The sequence below is a fragment of the Pseudochaenichthys georgianus genome, chromosome 7 (genome assembly GCF_902827115.2).
Source record: "Pseudochaenichthys georgianus chromosome 7, fPseGeo1.2, whole genome shotgun sequence".
In the NCBI taxonomy this organism is placed as follows: domain Eukaryota; kingdom Metazoa; phylum Chordata; class Actinopteri; order Perciformes; family Channichthyidae; genus Pseudochaenichthys; species Pseudochaenichthys georgianus.
The window spans coordinates 33,323,816-33,350,272 of record NC_047509.1 but is presented as its reverse complement, the minus strand read 5'-3'; the positions used below and the strand labels follow the sequence as shown (position 1 = coordinate 33,350,272).

The 26,457-nt window shown below is 39.9% G+C and overlaps 1 protein-coding gene across 1 annotated transcript in view; it reads right to left on the bottom strand.

Moving 5' to 3' along the window:
* Positions 1–2,740: 2,740 nt before the first annotated feature.
* LOC117450048 (vitamin D3 receptor A) overlaps positions 2,741–26,457 on the bottom strand; it is a 168,374-nt gene continuing 144,657 nt past the window's right edge. Inside the window, exons 8-10 of the mRNA XM_034088035.2 lie at positions 19,847–19,998; positions 12,985–13,101; positions 2,741–12,050 (exon numbers count right to left, since the gene is read on the bottom strand). Coding sequence (XP_033943926.1) covers positions 11,797–12,050; positions 12,985–13,101; positions 19,847–19,998 — 523 coding nt within the window. The 3' untranslated portion in view covers positions 2,741–11,796. The remainder of the gene's footprint in view (positions 12,051–12,984; positions 13,102–19,846; positions 19,999–26,457) is intronic.

The window sequence follows — 26,457 nt, the reverse complement described above, 5'->3', positions numbered from 1 at the left end:
GACATGACATAAAAAAGGTCGGTAACGTTAATCATTACCCGCTGCCACCATCTACTGGCTAACGTTAAACGTAGAAAAATACATAGTTACATACATAAATACATCTGTGGGGTTATAGGCAGGTTACAGGTTTATTGTTGACCACGTAACGTTAATGTTACAGGTTTATCAGGTTACCATGACACTGGCTTTGAGTGAGAGGATAGAGGAATATGTTTATTAATAGTAGACTTAAAAGATGTCATTAGAGACCCAGTGTAATTAAACAATACGGTTGATACAAATATGTATTTGACGTATTTCTGATTCTGAATTGTTTTGCTTATAAGTTGTTTGCATTTAGCTAAAGTGTGATGTTTTTCCTCATATTGCATTGCAATAGCCTGTTTAAAGTGATCATATAACAAACAACTAATCAGTACTGATACTGTATGCTAATAGATATAGGAGTGATAATAACACAGTAAATGCTTTGAATTTCTTAGATATAGCTGTGCAGTATTCTTAACAGACTGGATAGCAGCAGACAATAGAAGGCTTATTACAACCAGAAGAGACATGAGACTTTTATTTTTTTAGAGACTTGAGACTTGACTTGGACTCGTGACCAAAGACTTGAGACTTGATCAAGTCTCACCCCACAAAGACTTGAGACTTGACTTGGACTCGTGACCAAAGACTTGAGACTTGACTTGGACTTGCAAAAAAAGACTTGTGAACATCTCTGATGTGTAGTCTACTTTGATGCTTTTTAGACTTGTTGAGGTATCCAGTGTTTTACCAACAACAAATGATGGACATGAAAGAGTAAAATATGTTCGGATTTAGCTTAGGACCTCACAGGAGGGGTCCTGGTCCTTCAGGTTGAGAGCCACTGCCATAACATACACACACAGTATTTGATATTAACTCCAGACTGGGAATTTGCTCTTTTTGTTCTTGGAATTAAGTGCCTGTACTTTAGTTTGACCTCAGACCAGCCTGGATTGTATGAAACTTGCTGGAATGATGAACAAGGAAGAACCCATTACATTTCAATCACACGCTTTATTTTTTACTTATGGAAACATCCTTAGTTGTCAAAACTGCCTTCCACTGCTGCATCCCTCCACAGCTTTTGGGGAAGTATTTGAGATTAAACAGCTAAAACTATTCAAGTAAAACAGGGGTGGTGAAACTCATTTTGTATGGACATGCATATACTCACATTCATTCAAGAGGTCTATCAGCGGCTCGGGACTTCTACAGCATCTTGGCGCCCTCTACTGACCAAACATGAACTAGCACCAAGTTCAAACAAACTGTAAATATACATTAATTATAATCAGCAATACGGTTACAAACTACTTATAGGCCAATGTGTCTGATGAATAATGTCTTAACTAAGTATACTACATGATACAAGAAATCCCCATTTCTAACCTTTTTTGTTACCATTTTTTTGTTACTAATTAAAGAGAAATTACATTGTTTTCCCCAGAATAGTTTGTACTAATAAGTATCATTTTACATTAGGGGGCTTCATTTTTTTCATATGCTTGTATTATACAGGCATATGAAAAAACAGGCTGTATACCTCTTTTCACCCTCAGTTTGAAACCAGAGCCCAGTCTGCTCTGATTGGTCAACCGCTTAGCTAGCCAATAGAAGCGTGAATGTTCCATAGTGATGTCACTATGTTACATACGTAAAGTCCAATGTAGCAGGGTTTCCGCTAGGATTTTTTCTCGCCGGTCAAATGTCCGGGCAGAATTTATTTTACCGGACTAATTTGAAACGTACCGGTCATATTTAAATAATAATAATAGTTGTGTAGCAGAGTTTCCGTTAGCAGGTAATTACCGGACTATGAGCAGATATGCTTCAGTTTAAAACTCAGTTCACGGGCTCATTTTTATATTGCTTCAGTTTATAATCGTAACAGATCGAAAAATTCAGATACATTTTTCAATAAATGATTCCACAAACAACATAATTATTACATTCAAACAAACTACTTGTAGTAGATAACGTACATTATTCAGAAGTTTACATCAACTTTGAATAATAACACGGGAGAAACGGATCCTCTCTTTTCCCCTCTCTCTCCCTCCCTCTCTCTCTCTCCTGACAGCACGTCAGTTTCTCATGCAGCTCCTGCAGCTCGCTAAACAGAGGGCGGGGCTTCAGGTGATTATGCAGAGCTGCGTGTCTCGGTCAGACTCAGCAGCTGATCTGATCTCTCTCTCGCTCCGGTTACACTTCACTCGCGTTTATGTCCATATCGATCAGATCCAGCTCTCCTGATCGGCCTTTATAGAGAGCACCGATCAAACTATTAAGAGTGAATATCGGCCGATAATGACCGGCGGCCGATCGATCGGAGCCTCCCTAATTATTACCAGACATTTTGACCGGCAGGTTTTGAATTTACCGGTTTTTAATACATTTTACCAGCTAAAAACCGGTAATTACCGGCTAACGGAAACCCTGCAATGTAGGTGTTTCGGGAGTGAACTCTGCGATTTTACATGCACACAAAACTATATAACACAGTACAGGAAAAGGAAAAAACCCATAAACCTTTCCCAAAAAAAAATCAAATAAGTTAAAACAATTTAGTGAAAATAGGTATGTATTTATTAAATGTAACTGCTTCCTTTCAAAGAAATCAAGCAATTAAATTCACTTTCTCTAAAACATATGCGTCTCTTTACCAGCAACCCGACAGACCTTGAAAAAAGAGAAGCAGGAACACAAGGGGTGTTTTGCATCATTATGTACAGCTGTTTTATTTGTGATTTCCCCAAAACATTATCAGTATTTTACTACATACAATGCATGTAAACAAAGTACAATGGATCAACTTTAAAGACAAAAAGAAAAGAAAAAAGAGCGACACGAAAAAAACAGGCGGTGATTTTGACCACGAAGAGAGACATTGGTTAAGGTACTGTATGTATAACACTAGTTATTTTATATATAGGGCTACTGATGCCATGGCAACGGTTTGCTGTATGTTGAAAAGACTACGTTCCTGCACTGAGGTCGGGTGAGCTTTACTGCATATAGTGGTGTGCGTGTGTGAAGGTCAAAGGTTCTTATCTTGGGACATAACTATAGTTTTTTCTTTTTGTTCTGCCGAATAATGAGTTTAGTTCATTCTGTGGGAGGCCAGTCTGCTGGTAAAGAAAACGCTTAAATTAAGTCAAATAAAAGAAAATCATTTCATTAGAAAAAGTAAGATTTGTACTTTACAATTGGGCTATAAATACCAACCTAAACAAATAATCAACCAAGGGGAATACATTAATGAATAAACCAGCAGAAAAAGTCAGGACAAGCCCCTCCCACAATGAATACAATCGATGCAACAATTGTAATAACCGACAAATATGTGGATATGAAGAGAGGAAAAGGATCTGCTGCGGAAACTAAATGAGACGGTCAGCAATACAAAGACGGAGGGTCCTGTATTCTGGATTAAAACCCCTAATATTGTCCCAAAATAAGGCTGTGGGTTCTAGGCACACCAAGGTACAACTGAGCTGAGCAATATATTAATGTTTGCTTTTTTGAACATTCTGTATGAATTTTAAATGTATATCTACTGACCTGGCTACCCCAGGACTTGCTCTAGAATATATTTTTGTATTTTATTTTTTAAAGATGATTATTTTTGCTGAGTATTACGAGAAAAAAGCACAAGTGCATCATTGGCAAAGAACTGCTGGTGAAGGAGAAAGAAGTGCACACAAATGTGCTGCGTGTCTGTGTTGTGTTCAGTGTCTGGCTTTTTTTTGTCAGTATTGTGTGTTTGGCTGAGACTTTAAGTGCGTGTGTGTGTGCGTGTGTGTGCGTGTGTGTGTGTATGAGCAAGCACATATTTAAAGAGGTAGCAGAGAAATACGATCAGAGCGAATTACTTCCTATCTATGCAACTGCTCTCCTCAGTTCCAAACACGGGCCACAATTTTTACTCAAATTGACTAAAAGTAGCCTACTGATTTTCCGCGGTACGTTACAAGTTAGTGATAATCAACACATAGATGCAATAAAAGACTTGCATCACTAAATATCTAATACTCCAAAGAACACTTGTTTTACTTCCTATGAGCTGAAACGTGATTAAAGAGTCAACAAAGAGTGTTCACTAAAGGCGTAGTGTGTCTTTCACAGCATTTTATTTTGAAGGCCTGGTTACGTGAAAGCTGAGTGAGTGCAGCGAACAAACGAAGAAACGCACTATTTGGATCTAGGACATCTAAATTAGGATCCCAATGCTATAAACCCTTATCAGACGTTAAGAGGAAAGCCACAGCGGGAGACGAACACAACAGGGAACCTGCGAGAGCAAAGCCAAGCAGAGGGAGACACTTTTTACATGTTAGATGTTAGGAAAGAGCTGGTTTTAAAAGTCTAACTACCACTCCCTTTATCAGAGTCAAACGAATCAACTCCAAGACGTCTGTCCCTGTCTCTGAACTGTTGCATAAAGCTGAAGAAAAGACTGATAGAGAAGTCTGTCACTGTGAATCTAGCACTTTAACTGTATATAAAAAAACTGTCTACTGGACTGAAGGAGCAGCAGCTGCCTCTTGACTCTCGGAGCCCAGTTTCCCTCTAAATTGTCCAACCACGAGCTTTTGACATCCACCATGGCCTCTGGTTTAATGCTACATTCACATAGCAGGATTTAAGCTAAAGTTACTTACAACTGGTGGATCAAGGATTCTCTAAATTAGCCTGCTTGCTAAACCTTAGCTAGCAGAGTCTTTTTGGTTTTAACTGCTTATATTGAGAACAACTTGGGTCGTAGCAGCACACTTGGCATTTATTGAATGAACAATGAACAACATAAATGCCAAGTGTGCTACTACGACCCTTTCAATGATTGACAGCTTTGCCATTTACCTTCTTTTTTTTTTTACTTAGAGTTTAGCTGCATTCACATGTCACAGTTGAAATGACTCTGAGCTAACGTTGATGTTGTGTTTCTATGTAGGGAGCCGTTAAGACTACGCGGAGGCGCTTCCCATCGCTCAAAATTGTCCAAAGTTCAAATTATGTAAACTTGACATTGTTTATCGCTGAACATTCAAAGCGCAACCAATCAGATGACAAGCTAGCAGTGGATGTAACAATACAAACATCACCTGACGAGCTGTTTTCACCGAAAGGCTCTGTGCCCGACCTCGAGTTAGCATATCATGTGAATGCAGTTTGAGAAGAAAATGCGCAAATATATTTACGCTAAAATATATATAAAAAATATTTACGTTTGTTGAGGTTTATTTAAAACAAACGTCGAAAAGGTTGGATATTGTTCACTGCTCAAAATAACGGAGGTTCTTTTTAGCTGCTATGTGAACGTTGGTCTTAAGCCACATTGCCACACTTCAGTGACAAAGTGATAGTAATGAGGTCTCCAATAAACTGACTCCAAAGATGTGTAGGCTTATGTTGAGATATGAGGTATAAAACAATCCAGCATTTGAAAACAGAGGAATCTACTGTACATATACAAAAAATAAACCTTAATTATTGTCAACAAATAAAAATGGTTGCTTTATCACAAACACAATCATGCTGTGACATATATATATATGTCTGAATATATATATATATGTGCGGAGAAGGAGAGGTAGTATGTTGGGTTAAACGCCACGCCGAAGCTTAGCGGAGCGTCATCGGTATAGAGTCGGATAGAGAAAACACAGAGATCTCGTGAGTAAAGCAGAAAAACGGTTAACATGTAGAAACATTGGGATCCACTGGTATACTGACTGGTTTACTGGCAACTAGTTTACTGTACGTTTGCAATAAAAACTGAGGAGAGTTCTGGCATGTTTGTGTGAGTGTGTGTATGTTTGGTTCCCTTAAAGGCTGATGTGAAGAAGTCATCCTGTAAAATATTGAGGTATCTGTTAAATGTATCCAGCTGAGTGAGGTTTCTGAAAGTAAGGCTACTGAGGTGGAGCTGACCTGGGTTGAGAGGGGAGAGAGCATCAGCTACAATACTCACGTTAGCCATTAGTGTACAAAAACTGTCATGTACAACCGTTACAAATGTAGTATTCCATTGTGATGTCGAACAACAGCGGAGCAAAGCTAAATAACTAATGTTTTTTTGTTATGGATTTCGTATTACCTTTCGCTTTTTTTTTAAAGTCTAAAATTCCAAGAGCTGCAATGCGAGAAATAGTCAGAAAATGAATGTCACACTTTGGGTTCTGGAGGCGACTTTCCCTTAGTCGCCGCTGCCTGTAGAACACGTCACTACATCTGTAGATTCTCATTTTTAAAAATAATTGTATCTCCTAACATCTTCTGTACAGATTCTACACAGTCTTCTGGAGGTCAAATACCAACGTTTCCTGGGGTCCGATTTCTACAGTCTGTTTTTTTTTTTTCAAAGTTTGAAAGTGACACGTCCAATTCCAAAGCAGCTACATCTCCCATCAGCCCTTGGTGCACGACCGTTTTTTGTGGCTGCTGAGTTAAAGCTATGAAGAGTAATCCTGCTGTGATTGGCTATTGCAGAAGAAGAGGTGGTTAGATGGTTGGGTGGCTGCTGCTAAAACAGTTGGCCATTGGCTAATTCCTGGATCAGTCATTTGAGGCAGTGTTAGTTCATGATCACTTGATTATGTTTGACATGCTGCTTCTGGAAAGCGCATGTCTGGTTTTTTTTTCAGAGCGGGGGATCTGCCTTTTTCTTTGTCAATGGAACGATTGTTTCTCTTCTGTGTGTTTGTTCCTCTTGGGTGGAGCTCCAGGTGGTTCTATTCGTATTCCACAAACAAAAAGGAACAAGAATGAGTCCGTTCCCTGTCCAACTCATTCGTATGAAGTTGCTTGAAATCCAGTTGTTCATTTTGCAGTAGGAAAAAGGCTCCAGAAGTCCACCGGGCTCCAGCACAGCAAGCCAAAGCGCTAGCAGGGAAACACTGACACACAATCAAATTGACAATCTTGAAAATAAAATAAAGAGAAGCAAAACAAACAGATTTTCACCAAAATGAAATGGATATACTGTATAATTGTCAAAAGCTTATCGATAGACTTTAGAAACAGAGAAAGAGAAAAGATGTACATCCATAAGCTCGGAATGGACAGAGCAGACGCCTCCTGGTGAGGACGCACTGAGCTGTTAGGAGTCTTTTAGAAAGGCTGCCGGATGGTGCGACGAGACTCAGCCAGTCGGAATGATCGACACTTCCACCACTGGGAATGTTCGGCTACATGAACCCTTTCAATTATTACACGACGGATTTCGTCGGAGTCCCATCATCGCATTCATAAGAGCATCATCAGGACTAGGCTTGCAACATTCCGGGAAGCTTCAAAGATGGAAACTTTCCATGGGAATTTAGGGGAATAAACTGGGAATTTTCCAAATTGAAGGTTGGCTCTTCATAGGGAACTTAAATATAGTTGGGGAAAGTATATTTTAGCATAATCTTGACTAAAACAAACAGATGCCATTCAAGTACACTTGAATATCCATGCCATAGCACACTGCTTACTGCATGGCTTTTGAGACCACACAAAGGTTCGCAACAGGCTCACAAATGTGAGAGTGGAAAAACTGGTTGGCATTCGGGCAAACCTAAGGCTCTTTGAGCCTGACACAGAGCCACCCTCAACAAGGCTGGACAGTGACACTGAAGAGGAAGAGGAAGAGTTGGATGTTGATGAGGCCCAGGAAGAGCCCAGGGTTTAGCAAAAATGCAGAGGATTGCTTGAAGGAAGATTTGCATGTGTAATGGGACTTTTTGGAGGGAGGAGGGCTCTTTTCATTTAACATTTTGAATGGGACTTTGTGGGGATATTTGGATGGGGGGGTGCATTTTTGTTCATTTTTTAACGAGTGGGGTTTGGGGGGGATGAGTAATATTTAACTCAACATTCCTGTTTTCGTTCTTCAATGAAACAAATAATTGTTCAATAAAATAATTAAAACTTGTTCTGTTCTACTTAAAAAATAAAAAAAATGTTAAAAGAAAAATCTTTTGAAATGTCATGTTTTTTGTTTAATTTTGCATCGAATATTTCCAAAATTCCCCAGCTTAACTTCCCATGGAAACTTTCCGGAAATGTTCCGACCCTTTGCAACCCTAATAAGGACAGGGTTGGACCAATGCTGGACACCTATTATTACTATTCATTATTATAAGAACTGCACAATTCATTTGAATTGTATCAAAGACAGAACTTGCACTTGTGCAATATTAAAATTGAAAGATGCACAATAGGAGATAATAGCACATGTTTGTTTGTTTCGGATCCTCTCTTAAAATTACACAAAGCTTCTTCTTAAAATATATATAAGACAATTATTTTGCAAAAAGGATCAATCCCTCCAATACCGTGAATCATATTGCAATTAAAATATTAGTCAAAGTAATCGCAAGTATTTTTTTCTCCAAATGGTGCACCCCTAATTATTCTTAGTAGAATTAATATTGTTAGGGATTAATCTTGTCTTACTCCTAGGAGTCTAACCTTTTCTGTGTGTTGACGTTTACGACCAACCCTGAGTCTGTTATCTGTCTTAAGGAATGGGAAGTCTCAGCTATTGTTGACATTACCAGTTTTATGGCCTGAACTATCGGTCACAGAGGGTTTTAGGACTGTGAGAACGCTGGCTTCTAAGCACCACAGACAAGTGATTCAGTATTTACAGATGTTGGAGATATCTCCAGTGTTCCCAGGTGTTTACGCACCATCCCCCAATATGTGGATTAACTCTCTGTAAACTAGTTAAAAGGTCTATTCGAGAGAGAGAGGCTGGTCAGATTTGACATGGCAACCCACCCGTGCAGTCAGAACCTCTGGCTGTGTGACTTGTGATGTGAATTTCACCGGCCGATACTTGTAATAAACTACCAGTGTTTGACATCAAAGCTCCAACTCTCCTCGCGTCTCTCTGAGTCCTGACTCTCCATTGCTGCAGAAGTTTCCCTTACAAATATTATTATTTTAGGGATTACATTGGTAAAGGTCGATCTGTGACACACCATCTGTATCTTTGTTTTATATAAAACAGTTTTAACTTGGCTGCAAATGATAAGCGTAACACTTTCTATGAGGCCATGCGTTATGACATCATTCAAATATGTTATATACTTTTTATAGCACTATAGTTAAAGACCTCAAAAATATTCAATCATACAAAATAAAACATTTGTATGATGACTTATAAGGCCAAGCATCATGATACTTTATATTTGTCACTCCTATAGTTGTAAAACCTTTTTGCGTTATGCATTATTATCTCTGCTATTATGCATTATAATTTGAATATGAATTACTCTAAGTGGTTAAAGTATAAATCAATATATATATATATATATGCAAGAACACACTTAAAGTAACATATTGTGCATTATAACAGTGACTATGCATAATATAAAAAAAGTATAAAGTATTACAACTCTGGGAATAAAGATATATGACACAAGTGATTATAAGGTTGTATGATACTTGACCTTATAAGTCATTATAACATGTTCTTAAGTTGATATTGTTTTAAAGATGTAAGAATATTTATAAGGCCAATAATAATGAGACAGTGCCATAAGCAGATTATAATGCATTTAAGGTATAGATAGGTATCATAGAAAGTGATACTGTAAAAATAAAAAACATATCAGCTTTCTGGTCCAACCCGTGTCCAGCAGTCTTTTTTCAAACGCTCCGACCAGCTCAGTCACATGACCAGGATCTCCACCTCTGTCCATTCTAGTTGAATACAACATAAGAGTCCATCTCCTAATTGCATATAGTGCTGCATCGCCAGAGCATCTTGCCATTGACAGTTGAGTTCTCTTAGTATTTTGTCTACATTAATCTCTAACTATGTACAGACTTAGTAAGTGGTATTTACAGAGTTTGTCCACAAGGGGGTGATGCAGGCCTGCGAGAGAGGGTGAGCATGCACTGTGTCGAGAGAAATGATATGTAGTGATGTTTTAACATCCTAAACCTTGCTTCTGTGGCTGGTGTTGAAATGGATCGAAATGTGACCCAAAAAAAAAGAAATTAGTATGGCGCTTGAATACGTGTTTCGTTATAAAAGGTCTCTGTTCAGCTGTACGTTACAATGCTTCCTTCATCTTTACTTTTCCCTGAATAAAATTACCTTAAGGCTTATATAAATCACTGTTTTTTTTTAATGTGGCCATTTAATGAGAAGACCAGCTTTAACAGTGATCTCTAATGGATTGTACAAACCATCTTAAGTTTTTCATGAACAGATAAAGAGTAAACATTTTGTAGTAATTGTTATTTCAAAAAACTTTTAGCTTACTTATACTGTTATGTAGTTCGATTAGAAGTCACAGTGATGCCTAGAGCTTCGAAAATGATCTCTGCCTTATGATTGTAAGCTAACGCCACACACACCATAAACACCAAGTACACAAAATCATCAGACAAACCTTTCCCTGAGGCAACAGCCGGTAAGTCGGTTTCTGTCCAACTACCTGGCCCTAACTGTTTTAGCAGCAATCTAACCAGCCGAGTACATTTTTTTGTTGGGGATAATCTCTATCCACAATGTTTGTTTATGTCAGTCTACAAAATGCATGCACTCTCAGGTTAAAGCCTGCACGCACCCCCTTGTGGTCCATCAGGATTCTCATATACTGTACACACATCACAAAAATAAAAAAGGACTCCTCACACACTTCTCATCGCTTTCTTATATGTGACGACACACACAGAACTGAGGAGGGGCCTTCAGATCCTCTACATTATACAACAATATTTGCTTCGACGGAAGCAACCATGAATGCTCTCTTAAATATATATATATGTATATATATATATATATATACTCATATATATCAGCTTATACATATCATTTATATTTATATAGCATTATACATACATTCTTGTTTTGTGAAATTCCCTTTGTCTTGTGAACAGGGAATTCCAACCGTAGCATATCCCTCCCTCCAGCTACCACACCTCCGTGACTCCAAATCCCACTTCTCTTGTCACCGTTACCACACTGAAACATTCCTACTGTAACTTCCTTTCTTTTCTCCAGCTGCACATACACAGAAACACAGCCTGTCTTAACCAAGCATTTTTTTAAGTTTTTCCACTATATTATCGTAAGCTAGCTGGCTGTGTTGATGTTTAATATATTTGGATATCTTTGCTGTCGATAAATCAACATAGCGATCTAGGTGTAGGAACATTGCTTGCGTATAATTTGTACCTAACAAGTGCCAGCGTGGTTAATAGATGTAAATCTGTGAATGTATTCCTCGCACTTGTTATGAGGATGAAGGTTATAAGGGGATGTGACCGTCACACTGTCAAAACAAAAAGAAAATGGCAGGAATCTAGCAGTGATGTCCGGAAGGAAAGGAGGTGAGCAGAAAAAGGCGATATTTCATTTGAGTTTGCGAATGAGGATCAGGATGTCAATCTACTTCAGAGTCAGGATATCTGCCTGACCTTTAATGTGGTACTGTGTACCAGAGGTTAAAATATAATCTGGTTATCCAAGGTGCTGCAAAAATGCAGAGCATATCCAGGTGTCTTAAATCCGGAAATCCGGAGCCTTGTCGCTCGAGGTCAGGTGACGATGAGGAGGAGATGTGACCATCTACCTACGGGATTATCCATCCTTCTCCCTTGTGTCTATCAGAGCTGGGGTTCTGTCGGGGAAAAGAAGGCGGCAGGGGTCGGTATATCTTCCTGTGATGTGTGGTGAGTGTGTGTGTGTGTGTGTGTGTGTGTGTGTGTGTGTGTGTGTGTGTGTGTGTGTGTGTGTGTGTGAGCGGGCTTCCTCCACTGCTATGACACCTCGCTGCCGAACACTTCCAGCACCAGCGGGGTGAGCTGCATGCTGTGCTCGGGCTGGAAAGAGAGGGAGCGGTACTGCTTGGAGTGCTCCTCGTTCAGGCTGCGCAGGTCGGCCAGCTTCTGGATCATCTTGGCGTAGAGGAGACGTCCGCCCGGGTGGTTCACCTGGATGTAGGCCTGCAGCGCCTCCGACAGGTGGTCCTGCAGCTGCTCGATGCGACCGTGGTCCTGGACTCCAGGGCGATCTACCCATCAGGGGATGAAGAGGGGGCAGTGGAGGAAAATTGTGAGGGAGGTCCAAGAGGAAAGGAGGAAAGCAAGAGGAGAGAAGGAAGGGCACAGGGAGAAGGAAGAGGAAAGAAGGGTTCAGGTGGGGAGAGGGATGGATGGAAAGAGAACATCAGTCAGATCGTTGTGTTGATTTAGACTGTAGTGATCAAACTAATATTCTACATTCCTAATATATATATTATTAGTTTCATACTACTTGCAGAACTGCATTACAGTGGTGGCTGCGCAGGATTGTTTTCGACTCGTGAAACCGAAATTATTTGAAAAACGATAGATGTGATCATTTGCAAAATCCACATCCACATGTTATCTTATGAGAAGTCAGCATCAATCCAAATTTGTTGGCATTTGAACTTTCTCAAAACAAAATGTTCACACAAATGGATACACGCACCTGTATTAATGGTTCGCCTAGCAGCAGCCATGTAGGACGTTTATCCAACAAAATAACAACTATCCCTTTCTACCACTTATTGTAAACTTCATCAAAAACATCAATGACAAAAGTGGATCACTGCCCTTGTTTCCTTTCTCGAAGGGGATGAGGGAACATATGTTTAAAACAAGGCCATCCTTGGCTGAAAAAAAGTGTTCAAGCTTGTGGAAAATGTTGAGTTTCCAATAGCGAGTGTGCGTCATCTATTCTTGAAGTGGCTTTCCTCCCTGGCCTCGTTCAATTATTACGTTAATTCACTGTTTTCAGCTGAAAAGCCCAATGAAGCACAAACAGCATAGATATGCGTCATTACTTTCTAACACTGTGTTGAACATTCATGTTTTTCAGTATTGAAGACCTACATTGTTTGTACTCTCCTGACATGGTGTTGTTATTAGTCAATCTAGTAACACTCTCTCTTAAAAAAAAACACTGGAACACACAAGCAGTACCTGGGGAGAGCAGGCAGATGGCCATGAGCAGCACGTGTTCCTCCTCGTGCAGGTTGAGTTTCTTTAGACCAACCTGGAACTTCACCAGCGGCTCCAACAGATCCAGAGTGTGACCCGCTAACATGAAAAAGAACACAAACACACCGTTAGTGCTGCAAACATGAATTGTGCTTTTTTGTTGATTTATAAGTGAAAACACACTCTATACAGCAGTGGAGAATGTTTATTTCCCCATTGCGGACAGAGAGCATTGCTTCCTGCCCTGCACGTGTGAGTGAAAAAGGACTGAGTGTGTGTAGCTGCTTTATTGCTTCCATGAAAATACCTAGAGTCAAAACCTCACAGTAATGTGCAAGTGTGCATAGAAAAGCAGCATGTGGGTGACGCTTGTAAGGGTGCGTTATATAAGGTGTGAGAAGAAAAAAGAAAAAAGGAATCACAGCTGTGTCATCAGCTTCAACGTTGAACACGCTTCTGTACTTGAGACTGTGTACTTCGTGCAAAGGAACCTTTTGCCAATGCAATACTCAATGATGCGGCCTTGGTGGAAACATCGGGAGTGCTGGCTACACAAGGATGAAGTATGGAAGCCTAGTTATGCCAATGTGTTGAAAGAAATGTTTTTATTGTAAAAGTCTTTATAATGAGAAACCTATAATGACTTAGTATCACACAATGATGAACAACTTTCTTTTTGCCACATTATTTTGTAATTATTTCAAAATATAAGTCATTTTCTGAAATACTCTTTATGTATTCACTTAAAGGTGGGGTAGGTAATTCTCTTCAGAAACACTTTTTGTTATATTCCAGGGAATGCTCTTAACATCCCGATAGCAATGAATATATTAAATGCTTTGACAATAAATACATAAAAAAAATATCATCAGTGGAAGCTGTGGCGCTGTAAAAAGCACGATCAATTATTTTCACCGGCCCGGCTAAAGTAACTGGATGGCCTACCTGCCTGTCAGCCTTCCATCTGTGCACAAACTTATCTCGTGCCCTCCTCGCTGTCCCATGGAACCGTCCCCCCAAAAACTGCTGCCGTTACTCCAATCCTCAAAAAACCTGAAACCTGGTCTTGATCCCTCCTCCCTCACTAATTACCGCCCCATCTCCAACCGACCATTCCTCTCAAAAACTCTTGAACGCATTGTAGCCAAACAAATTCACTGCCATCTCCAAACCAACCAGCTTTATGAACCCCTTCAGTCTGGATTTCGTCCTCACCACAGTACAGAAACTGCACTCGTCAAAGTCCTCAATGACCTCCTCACCTCTGCTGACACTGGTTCCCTCAATATTCTCATCTTCCTCGACCTGAGTGCAGCCTTCGATACCGTGAGCCACAACATCCTGCTCACCCGACTCAGGGACATTGGTATTGAAGGTATTGCACTCAGATGGCTCCAGTCCTACCTCACTGAACGATCCCACTTCATCTCCCTCCCCAACCACTCCTCTGCCACAGCCTCAGTCACCCAAGGCGTTCCTCAAGGATTAGTACTTGGCCCCCTCCTCTTCATCATTTACCTCCTCCCCCTCGGTCAGATACTCCGCCACTTCAACCTGGACTTCCACTGCTATGCTGAGGACACTCCGATCTACCTCAGCACCAAATCCCTCCATAACTCACCCCTTACCCACATTTTCTGACAGCTATTAAAACTTGGATGCAACATAACCTCCTAAAACTGAACAGCAACAAAACAGAACTCCTCCTAATCGGCTCCAAATCCACCCTCAGCAAGGTCACTAACATAACACTCACTATTGATGGCACCATTGTTTCCCCCTCCAATCAGGCACGCAACCTTGGCGAAATCTTTGACCCCACCCTCTCCCTCGAACCTCACATCCGCCAAACAGTCAAAACCTACTTTTTCCACCTCCGTAATATTGAAAAAATCCTACCCTCTCTCACCCGCCCCGCAGCGGAACGACTAATCCATGCCTTCATTTCCTCCCGCCTTGACTACTGCAACTCACTTCTTTATGGTATCAGCACTACATCCCTCAACAGACGGGTTCAAAATGCAGCTGCACATCTCCTCACGCATACCAAATCATGGCATCACATCACCCCAGTCCTCAAAGACCTCCATTGGCTTCCTGTCTCCCATCGCAGCCGGACTCCTATCCATTCTCACATCCACACTCTGCAGCTTTGGGGACAGAGCCTTCTCAGTGGCAGCTCCTAGGCTCTGTAATTCCCTCCCCCAAGAGTCCCTCACAGTCTTTCAGTCCCGCCTCAAAACACATCTTTTCAACTCTGTCTACCCATAAGCCCCCCCCCCCCCTCTCAATCAACTTCCTCTTGACTGCCTTTTTATTTATTTTTTATTTTACTATACTTACTTGTTTGCTTGTCCTTATTTGTCTACCCTCCCTCATACTGTAAAGCGTCTTTGAGTTGTGAAAAGCGCTATATAAATAAAATGCATTATTATTATTATTATTATAATTATTGGTCATGTGCGCGTTCGTGTGTGTTGGAGGAGGGGCTCTGTAAGGAAGTCTGAAGGAAGTGGCAGATTTTTTTCGGATGCTTACTTTCAAATTCAAGCGCACTCGAGCTGGTTTCTCCATTCGTACCTACCCTACCTTTAAAGGTCCCATGTCATGCTTTTCTGGTTAGTACCCGTCCCCTTGTGTGTTATGAAGGTTTTTATGCATGTAAACGGTGTGCAGAGTCAAAACCCTCAAAGTACACCCTGTAGCGAGTAAAACTCTAAAACAGAAAATACCTCCCCAAAACGTCTCGTTGGAGATACGTCACTGTCCATTTGATTCTTCCGGATACGCATGATGTCAACCGTACCCGGAACGAAATGGACCAATCCGTGGAGCCGTTACGTCCGCGGAGCCGTTACGTTAAGCCCCCGCTGATTGGTCCAAATTGACCAATCCACGGACTTCCTCACACACACACACACACACACACACACACACACACACACACACACACACACACACACACACACACACACACACACACACACACACACACACACACACACACACACACACACACACACACACACACACACACACACACACACACACACACACACACACACACACACACACACACACACACACACACACACACACACACACACACACTCAGTGCAAGCAGCTCTGCTGCATGCTCTGCTGATTTCTCCTCCCTGGCTGCAGGCTGATAACAGACAGTTGGGATCGCGGCGAAATTCTCTCTGCAGACCCATTCTCACAGCGTTTATCAACTTTTTTCTTACTCAATATCAAGCCACACTTATTGTTTTTACTTCGGCTGTGACTTTGTGTGTGCTCAGGGTGAGTTTGGCTGTGTTTCGCTGTTTATCGCTAAACAAGGAAACAACACCTCCATGGAGCTTAGCGCGATTCACAACGTCCCGACCAATCAGAGCACACTGTGCTCACAGGGAGGGTGGAGGCTGGAACTATTGGAGCTATAACGAGCCGTTAAAGGCAGAGAGTGAAATTCAGCGAATACACGTAGTTTACAGAGATGCTGTATGAGAAACCAATGTGAGTTTGGAAAATTGCACAATATAAATCTATTCTAGTGGACCTCAACAATTGAATTATGATCAGTGGAAATGGCCATGACATGGGACCTTTAACATAACTCATTCTTTTGCAATTATTGTTCATTATTTTGACACATGAGTTCTTCTTTTAAGATACTTAAAGGTCACCTATCATGCTATTTTTAGGCAATAGCATAAGTCTATAAAATATATAAAAAACATGTCTATAAAGTGTTTTGCTCAAAATACCAAACAGATCACCCATTCTAGCCATGCCTCATATCCCTCCATTTCACTTCCTGTTCCAAAAGTGCTGATTTGGGGTATAAAGCTTTAAAAAAAGAAAGAAAATAAAAAAAATTTAAAAAGGAGGGGGCTGAGCTCATGCGGGTGATTCTACCGGAAGATAGCCTACTGTCTAAACTAAATACTGCGGTGATGAAACGCCATATCATGGATTATCAAGGATCATTTCTGTATGGAGCTCAAAGGCTTTCTCTCTTGCCGGTTATACCACAAGGTGAGTTCCTTTTTATTTCCTGCTTCTTCACACACATGCTCTCCAGTACAGGTTAGCTCTGAGTGTTAGCGATGCTAATGTAAACATGCACCGACCATATTAAGTCCAAAACAGTCTGGCATTGTCTCTGATAGCAACGTTTCTGACAGGGCCGTGGGTGTATAGCCATATAGGACGCAAATCTGAATGAGCTCCTTTGTAGCTCAGTTTTTAGATATTTGGGTACGGAGGAAAAGAGAGAGGGTTTTATTTTCTGACGCTGCGTGAGTTCCCCGACACACCGGGGACACATATTTATGTATAACAGACATCAAAAAGTGCATTTTGCATGATAGGTCCCCTTTAAGTGATCTTTTTGTCAAACTAGTAATTATTTAGAGATAGTGGTGAATGATATCTTAGACAAAAAGCTGTGAGTTGTGCAGCTCTGTTTATTGATCTTTCCAAAGCCTTCGATACCGTCGATCATCATATCCTGAAGCAGAGGCTTGTTAGTATTGGCATATCCAGCCATGCAGTGGGGTGGTTTGTGAACTACCTCTCTGAAAGGTCCCAATGTATTCATTTTGATGGGCTCACTTCTGAGTGGTTAAACATTACAAATGGTGTTCCTCAAGGTTCTGTTTTAGGTCCATTATTATTCTCCATCTATATTAACAGTTTAGGTCAAAATGCGGATGAAGCAACTTTACATTTGTATGCGGACGATACCGTGATGTATTGTGCAGGTCCCTCCATTAAGGAGGCTGTTGTTAAATTGCAGGCTGTTTTTAATATTATTCAGACTCAGCTCTCTGAGCTTAAGCGTATTTTAAATGTTGATACAATTAAGGTAATGCTATTTTCAAAAGCCAAAAAGACACCAGAGACAACTTTGGATATTGTTACTGCGCAAGAAAGCACTGGAAGTGATTGTCTGTTATAAATACCTTGGTATCTGGCTTGATGATTGCCTCTCTTTTAAACTTCAGGTCAATAACCTGCTTAGAAAGTTAAGGGTGAAGCTAGGTTTCTTTTTCAGAAACAAGTCCTGTTTCTCACTTGAGGCCAGGAAAATGCTAGTCTCTGTGACCTTTTAACCTGTGCTGGACTATGGGGATCTGATCTATATGAATGCACCTGCCCATTACCTGATCAAGTTAGATGCCGCCTATCACAGTGCGCTGAGATTTGTTACTAACTGTAAAGTACTTACTCATCACTGTACACTGTATGCCAGGGCAGGTCTGCCATCACTTACTGCTCAGTCATTGGTACATATTCATCTATAAAGCCATGTTGGGTAAACTACCAACTTATATCTGCTCTCTGATCTCACAGAGAGTCGCAAGTGGCTATTGCCTAAGATCCCAGGATGTGTTTTTATTACATGTGCCAAGTGCTAGGACTGTTTTAGGTACTAAAGCTTTTATGTGCGCAGGTCCTCTAGCTTGGAATACTCTGCAATCTTTTTTTTAAACTGAGCATTTTGGTTCCCCTGCATCATTTTAAAGCTTGGCTGGATGAAATGCTATTTGATACTCTTGGTACCTGTCATTGTGAATAGGTTTGTAAATTGTACCCCTGTAATTATGTTATATAACGTCCTTTTTGTTTTCTGTTGTTTTTCTGTTTTTCATGTGTAACCAACGTGCTGCAGGTCTCCCTTGAAAAAGAGATTGTTGATCTCAATAGGCGCTTTCACACCGGAGTACTTTTCCCAGTATAGTTCCGATAGTTCTTGGAATTTTGTGTTCACATCAAAAGAAATCCGGAACTAGAACTTAGTTCATGAGAACCTTTTCACCCTCTTTTTAGTCCCTGCTAGAGAGCAGGTACTATCGTGGGGAGAAAAAGGTTCCCATTTCTGATTGGCTGGGCGAATTGCAAACCACGGCCCATAAAACTCAGAAGAATGTTGTGAAGCCGCCATTGTATTTGCTGGCATTAGCATTATTAGCATTAGCATTAGCCCAGCGCAGAAACGCAGAGAGACTAACTTATGGCAACACAAAAGAAAACATGGGAGCGGTGGAGATGAGGAGGTGTCGGCGTTCTGGCGATTTACTCGGAAGACTTCAGTAGAAGCTGCTGGGAGTCCCAGCAGCTTCTACTGAAGCCAGTCCCCAACTCCGGGGACTTCCGGCCGGGGACTTTGGGTGGCAGTATACACCGTGAAGTTGTTTGCGGCCTGCCAGTAAACCCAAAGCAGAAGAAGAAGAAGAAGTGACGTCAGTGGCCTCATTTGCCTAATCCTCCCTCAGGGACTTATTCCGGTGTGAACGCGATCTGTACTTAGTTCATGAGAACTAAAGAGTTCTCATGAACTAAGTACTGGGAAGTAAGTACGGCAAAGTACTTGGTGTGAAAGTGCCTAATGGGATTTCACCTGGTTAAATAAAGGCTACAAACAAACAAACAAACAAACAAACAACATACATAGACATTTTTTAGAGATTCTCAGTTTTTTTTCTTGAGGAACTAAGTCATTATTTTGAGATATTAAGTCCTTTTTTATGATAGCAAGGCATTCTTTTGAGATACTAAGTCATTGTTTTGTGAAACTATTCTTTTCCGTGACATGTTAAGTCAGGAGGAAATATTTTGTTTTAAAGTTTTTCATCTTGTTTTTTTCTAACTGGCAAGATGTGCTTCCGTATGGAGGACTGTGTGTATTGGCAGGTGGTGAAATCAATAAGCAGCGTCTCTATCCAAACAAACTGCTCATGTGTTTATTTATTGATTGCGCAGTTAGAACTCATGAAACTGCCACTCTTGTTTATTTAGTTTCACTGTGGTGCTGTGACTGTGAGGAGTAACCAACCCTTTGTAACGTCGTTGATGCAGTATTTGAAGTCGGGTCCTCCGCAGCTCCAGGACATGTCCTCCAGACTGAATGACTGATTTGAACGCAGCATGATGATCTCGATGGCGCTCGACTTCAACAGAGCAATCTGGTCTTCTGCCGTCAGATCCCTGGAACACAGAGTCACAAACGCAAGTTAATATGGACATTTTAAGCAAAACTGCATTCTTAATAATTAAACTTGTGTTTTTCATGGGATGGTAATAGGATAAAATGTTGTGAGTTTTGTTTCACAAAAATGTCAACGTTTTGAAAAATATAACAAAATTAAAAGAAAAAACCTTTTGACAAGAAATATATACCAAAAGTTGACTAAAATGTAATGACTTTAGTCGACAAAAACTGGAGTAAAGGTTTTGAGTTGCCATGGACTCAAACTAAGATGGATTAAAATGACTAAAATGTGACCAAAATTAAAAAAGCATTTTTGTCTTTCAGTTCATTTTGGAAAAAAAAACATTAGTTAGAGATCTGCTTACAAGATAAAATAAATATGTCTCACTAAAGAAAACAAGAGAAACACTGTAACACACATAGATTCGGCAATAGCTTTTAGCTAACTACAGCAGCAAATGCCAAAGGTGCAACCCAGTCTCACGGCATTTCGTGATCACCAACACGATTTTTAATCTATTGATTCGTGTTCACCATCACGATTTGCCCCTTTTTTTCGTGTTGCACAGCACGATTTTAAAAGCAATGTATTTCTACTGGTAACGTGTTTCGTGCCTGCAGGCTGCAGCACGTCTTTTCCTCCAGTCGGGTCGTGGAAGACCGGAAGCTGTGTGGTTCATAAAAACATGTTCTTACTCAATATCAAGCCACAATTATTGCTTTTATTTTAAATCGTATAATTTCGGACTTTTGTTGCCGTCTGTGAGGAAAATAAATGGGGCTCAGAGCCTCAGGATACTGAAATCTGTATTTTGAAATATTTTGTTCCTTCTAATTTGTTATTCTTTTCAAAATAACACACTGTTATTTACTCACCAATAACACACAATTATCCTTGCTTTTATCTATTGGTTTAATTCCATAATCTCTGGCTTTTTTGGTGTCCGTCAGGAACTGAATTTCAAAATAAAAATAACCGGAAACAGACGTAGGCCTATAAGGGACATTTCGAGCATCATTGCGATTGTCAAGATTTCTGAGTTTAGGATGGCCGAAGACACTACACTACCCATAATCCCCAGCTATCGTTTAGGACTACAGTTCCCGTAAGGTTACGCAGAGCGTCAAACAGCTGTGTGAAATGGAACGAAACCACGCCAGACTATCCAAAACTGGAATCGAACACCCCTCTAGAACTACACATGCTGGCTATTGTGTTTCGCAAAATGTTCTATGGGACGTCTCTACTGAACGTTTTCGTTTTTCGCACAATTAGAAGTTGCCATTATTAAACACATTGCTGTTATCAAATGTAAAACATATAATTAATAAATGGGTGAAAATCGCTTGTGTCCATAATGCGCAGCATTATATTAATTCCGTATACCCACATGACACTTTGTGGAGCAGGGTTTTTTACATGATCTGTTTGATTTTGATTGGGGTAGAATCAATTTGTGTGCTGATGTAGAAACTGCATGGTCTTATTTTTATCTTGGTTTTATGAAAATTATAGATAGACATGCACCTCTGCGTAAATTTAGAGTGAAGGGACGAAACAATCCCTGGTTTTCTGCTGAGCTGTCCAGTCTCCTTCATGAGAGAAATAATGCTTGGGCTAAGGCTAGGAAATCAGGCTCAGAGGTAGAATGGCTACGTTTTAGGCAGCTAAGAAATAGCTTCACATCCCAAATAAAAAGTGCTAAATCAAAGTACTATTTGTCGGTTACCACAGAAAACCTGAATAATCCTAGGAAATTTTGGAAAGCCATAAAATCGATTTCCACTGGTGATATCCCAAATGAGCTACCTCCGTGCCTTACCACAGCATCTGGCATTATATCAGACAGGGCTACTATGCTAAATTGTTTTAATAAGCATTTTGTGTCTTGTGGCTCTCTGTTTGGCTGTGTGGCTCCTGTGAACGCTCCAATCCTTGACTCTGAACAATGTGGTCTGGAAAACCCTTTCAGTTTTACTCCTTTAACTGTTGGTATTGTTCATGAAGCATTATCCAAGTTAGATCCTAGGAAACCGGCTGGCCCGGACAACGTAGAACCTTTCTTTTTAAAGATAGCTGCAGATTTTATTGCTCCACCTCTTAATTCTCTTTTTAACCTCTCCCTCAGCACGAACACAATTCCAAAAGTATGGAAGTCTGCTTATGTCTTGCCATTACTGAAAGGAGGGGAGGCAACTATTTTAAATAACTATAGGCCAATCTCTAAATTGTCAGTTCTGGCTAAGGTGCTTGAACGCTTAGTGAGTGAACAAGTAAAGGAGTTTTTATGTATAAATGATATCCTGTCTAAACATCAGTCAGGATTCAGAAAGAAACACAGTACCATCACTGCCACAATGAAAGTGGTAAATGACATTACTACTATTTTAGATAATAAGCAGAGTTGTGCAGCTCTGTTTATTGACCTTTCCAAAGCGTTTGACACCGTTGATCATCGCATCTTAAAGCAGAGGCTACTCAGTATAGGCATATCCAGCCATGCAGTGGGGTGGTTTGTGAACTACCTCTCTGAAAGGTCCCAATGTGTTCACTTTGATGGGCTGTCTTCTGAGTGGTTAAACATTTCTAATGGTGTACCACAAGGTTCTGTTTTAGGACCACTTTTATTCTCCATATATATTAACAGCGTAGGTGATAATGTGGATGAAGCTACTTTACATTTTTATGCGGACGATACTGTAATGTATTGTGCAGGTCCCTCCATTAAAGAGGCTGTTGTTAAATTACAAGCTGTTTTTAACACTATTCAGACTCAGCTCTCTGAACTAAAGCTTCTTTTAAATGTTGAGAAAACCAAGGTAATGCTCTTTTCAAAAGCTAAAAAGACTCCAGAGCCTGTTTTAGATATTGTAACTACGCAAGGAACAAAACTTGAAGTTGTTGCCTGTTACAAATACCTGGGTATCTGGCTTGATGATTGTCTCTCTTTTAAACTTCATGTCAATAACCTGCTAAAAAAACTGAGGGTTAGGCTAGGTTTCTTTTTCAGAAACAAGTCCTGTTTCTCGCTTGAGGCCAGGAAAAGGCTAGTCACTGTGACCTTTTTACCTGTGCTGGACTATGGGGATTTGTTGTATATGAATGCACCTGCCAATTACCTGAGCAAATTGGATGCTGCGTATCACAGTGCTCTGAGATTTGTCACAAATTGTAAAGCGCTTACACATCACTGTACACTGTATACCAAGGCAGGTTTACCATCTCTCTCTGTACGGAGGCTCAGTCACTGGTACACTTTTATCTATAAAGCTTTGTTGGGTAAACTCGCGTATTATATCTGCTCGCTGATAACACAGAGAGTTGCAAGCAGCTATTGTCTGAGGTCACATGATGTGGTCTTGTTAGATGTGCCAAGAGCAAGGACTGTCTTCGGTAAGACAGCTTTTATGTGCGCAGCTCCACTTGCTTGGAACAATCTTCAGCAAGAATTGAAACTGAGCAATCTCATTCCTCTGCATGTTTTTAAAGCTAGGGTAAATGAAATGCTTGCCGATACAATGGGCACTTGTAAATGTCTATAACTATGTATCCTGTAAATATAATGTATAATGTCCTTTATTGTTTTATGTTTCATGTGGAACCTATATGCTGCAGGTCTCCCTTGAAAAAGAGATCTATGATCTCAATGGGACCAATCTGGTTAAATAAAGGTTTGAAATGAAATGAAATGAACAGCTCATTGTTACTTTGTAATTCTACTCCACTACAATTCAGAGGTTAACCTGGTATTTTTACTCCACTGCATTTATTTGAGTTACTTTGCAGATTCTGATTAATTATGTGAAATATAAACAACCCTTAAATCAGACTTTAGTTACACCTGAGTAAAATTCAGGTAAGGTGATTGTCAAGTGCCAACAATCAGGAGAGATATTTGATAGTTGGTGCTTGAGAAGACTAAACATGTATCTGCAATTGACATGAATGGAAACAAGTAATAAAGTATATTCATTACTCGTTATTCTCTACTAATAGTTAATTAAAGACTGTATATTATGGCTATTTTGCACATCCCTGTCAAGATTTTCAAAGGTTTATTGACATATCATACACAACTACGGTGTAGTTATGCAATGAATGAAAAACTTGGGTCACAGGTTCCTCAACAGTGCATTACAAGACATCTATCAATATGTGTGTACCTCCACCATTAAACTGTCATATTCTGCACATTTCTTATTCTATCTACATACATAAGAGTATAATTAATGTGTATAATATCAGTTAAAATAAGTGCTTCAACATAGTTAACATTGCAGGAAAGCAATATATTAGACGTTAATTACTTTGTCAGGCTTAATATTTAATATTTAATGTTTAAATAAAGGTTAATCCGTTTTTCTGTTTTGCACCTCGTCCTATTAATATCTGTGTACATCCTGCACTAAACTGTTTTATTGTAGAGATCACTTATAGTATGTTCTTGATTTTTTTATATTCTATATTTCTATATTTATACTTTCCCCCTGTGAAAGTGTGTACTCTTAATATTTTTGTAATCAAATATAACACATAAAAACAATAATTCAATAACGTGCTTTAACCACTAGGAGGTGCACACAAGGTACACACAGCCATAATAACTTTGTATTATTAGTGTGTATGTACAACATCTGAAGATGTATAGTTTTATGCATGCTTTCACATCATTTTACAGCATATTGCAATACTATTTCAGACTCAGTATTTACATTCTTACATTCAAAGAAAATCAGTAATATCTTTGAAAACTACAGTCCTTTTCTATCAGCTGTGCACCGTTATGGTGTAAATATAACCTATCTATGAATTAGATCAAATGTAAAAGTCAGCCGAATTAGTGTTGATACTGCAAGGAGACGTATTGTGTGAAGAGAAATTGAAGATGTTGTTTAATTGTTGATATATTTATGATCCACGTCAAGTATTCAGTTTCGGTGGCATTTCTCCCAGTTTTTCCAAAGGTCTTCTCATCAGGGCTCTCTAAATAAAGAACTACGGCAGATCTGTAATATGTAATGCAGCCGAACCGTGTATTACAATGCCGTTATGTGATGACTTTCAAAGAGGAAAGCAAGAGCACTCGGAATTAAGTATTATTTTATACTTTTAAAATGTTTTCCGGATTTCATATAATATAAACACCAAATCCCAGCATGCATTGTGGCTAACACATCCAATCAGCGAGCTTAAAACCATAGCTGAGGATCTTGGGTAATCGCTCGAAATGCCTACGTCTGTTTCCGGTTATATTTATTTTGAAATTCAGTTCCTGACGGACGCCAAAAAAGCCCGAGATTATGGAATTAAACCAATAAATAAAAGCAAGGATAATTGTGTGTTATTAGTGAGTAAATAACAGTGTGTTATTTTGAAAAGAATAACAAATTAGAAGGAAAAAAAGATTTAAAAAATACAGATTTCAGTATCCTGAGGCTCTGAGCCCCATTTATTTTCCTCACAGACGACAACAAAAGTCCGAAATTATACGATTTAAAATAAAAGCAATAATTGTGGCTTGATATTGAGTAAGATCATGTTTTTATGAACCACACAGCTTCCGGTCTTCCACGACCCGACCGGAGAAAAAGACGTGCTGCAGCCTGCAGGCACGAAACACGTTACCAGTGAATTGTGATATTGGGCTATATAAATAAACATTGATTGATTGATTGACAGTAGAAATACATTGCTTTTCAAATCGTGCTGTGCAACACGAAAAAAAGGGGCAAATCGTGATGGTGAACACGAATCAATAGATTAAAAATCGTGTTGGTGAACACGAAATGCCGTGAGACTGGGTTGAAAGGTGATGTCCTTTGGCAGTGTGTGGAAAACAAACAAATAAACAGCAGTTCAAGTGGTGCAAATGTAGTGGGATGAGAATTCACTTGAACAAAACAACATTAGTACTCTCACGGGAAGGGAGGACAGATTGGATAGTGAGTGACGTGTTGTTGTTGTCGTGGTTGTTGTTGTTCTTTCGTAGCATAAATGAGCTGATAAATAATATGATAACGTGAAGTCAGATTGGCGTACTGACTTGAGTTCTAGCCCATTAGCGATTCAACATTTAGGCTTTATTGGACTCATTTCAGACACTGGTATGGTAACAACAGGCCATGAAAAGCGCAAACACAAGCACAGTGCACCTGAGGCCTGTACTACGAATCCAGTTCAACAGACCCTGGATATGTTTGAGTTACCCGGCTTAACTAACCCAAAACAAACGCGATCTCGCTAAGCGGTCCTACGACGCTGGTTATCAACTCGGTAAATCAAGCCAGGGTTTCTCTGTCCGGCTGAGTGGGTGTTCACATGAAAGGGGCGGGGTTAGCAACATTTGACCAATCACAAACATGGACAAGCATACTGACAGCGCAGCGTCATACTTCCTGAATGAGAAGAAAACTATAATATTAGACAAATATGAAGAAGATGTTAAACTTTAAAC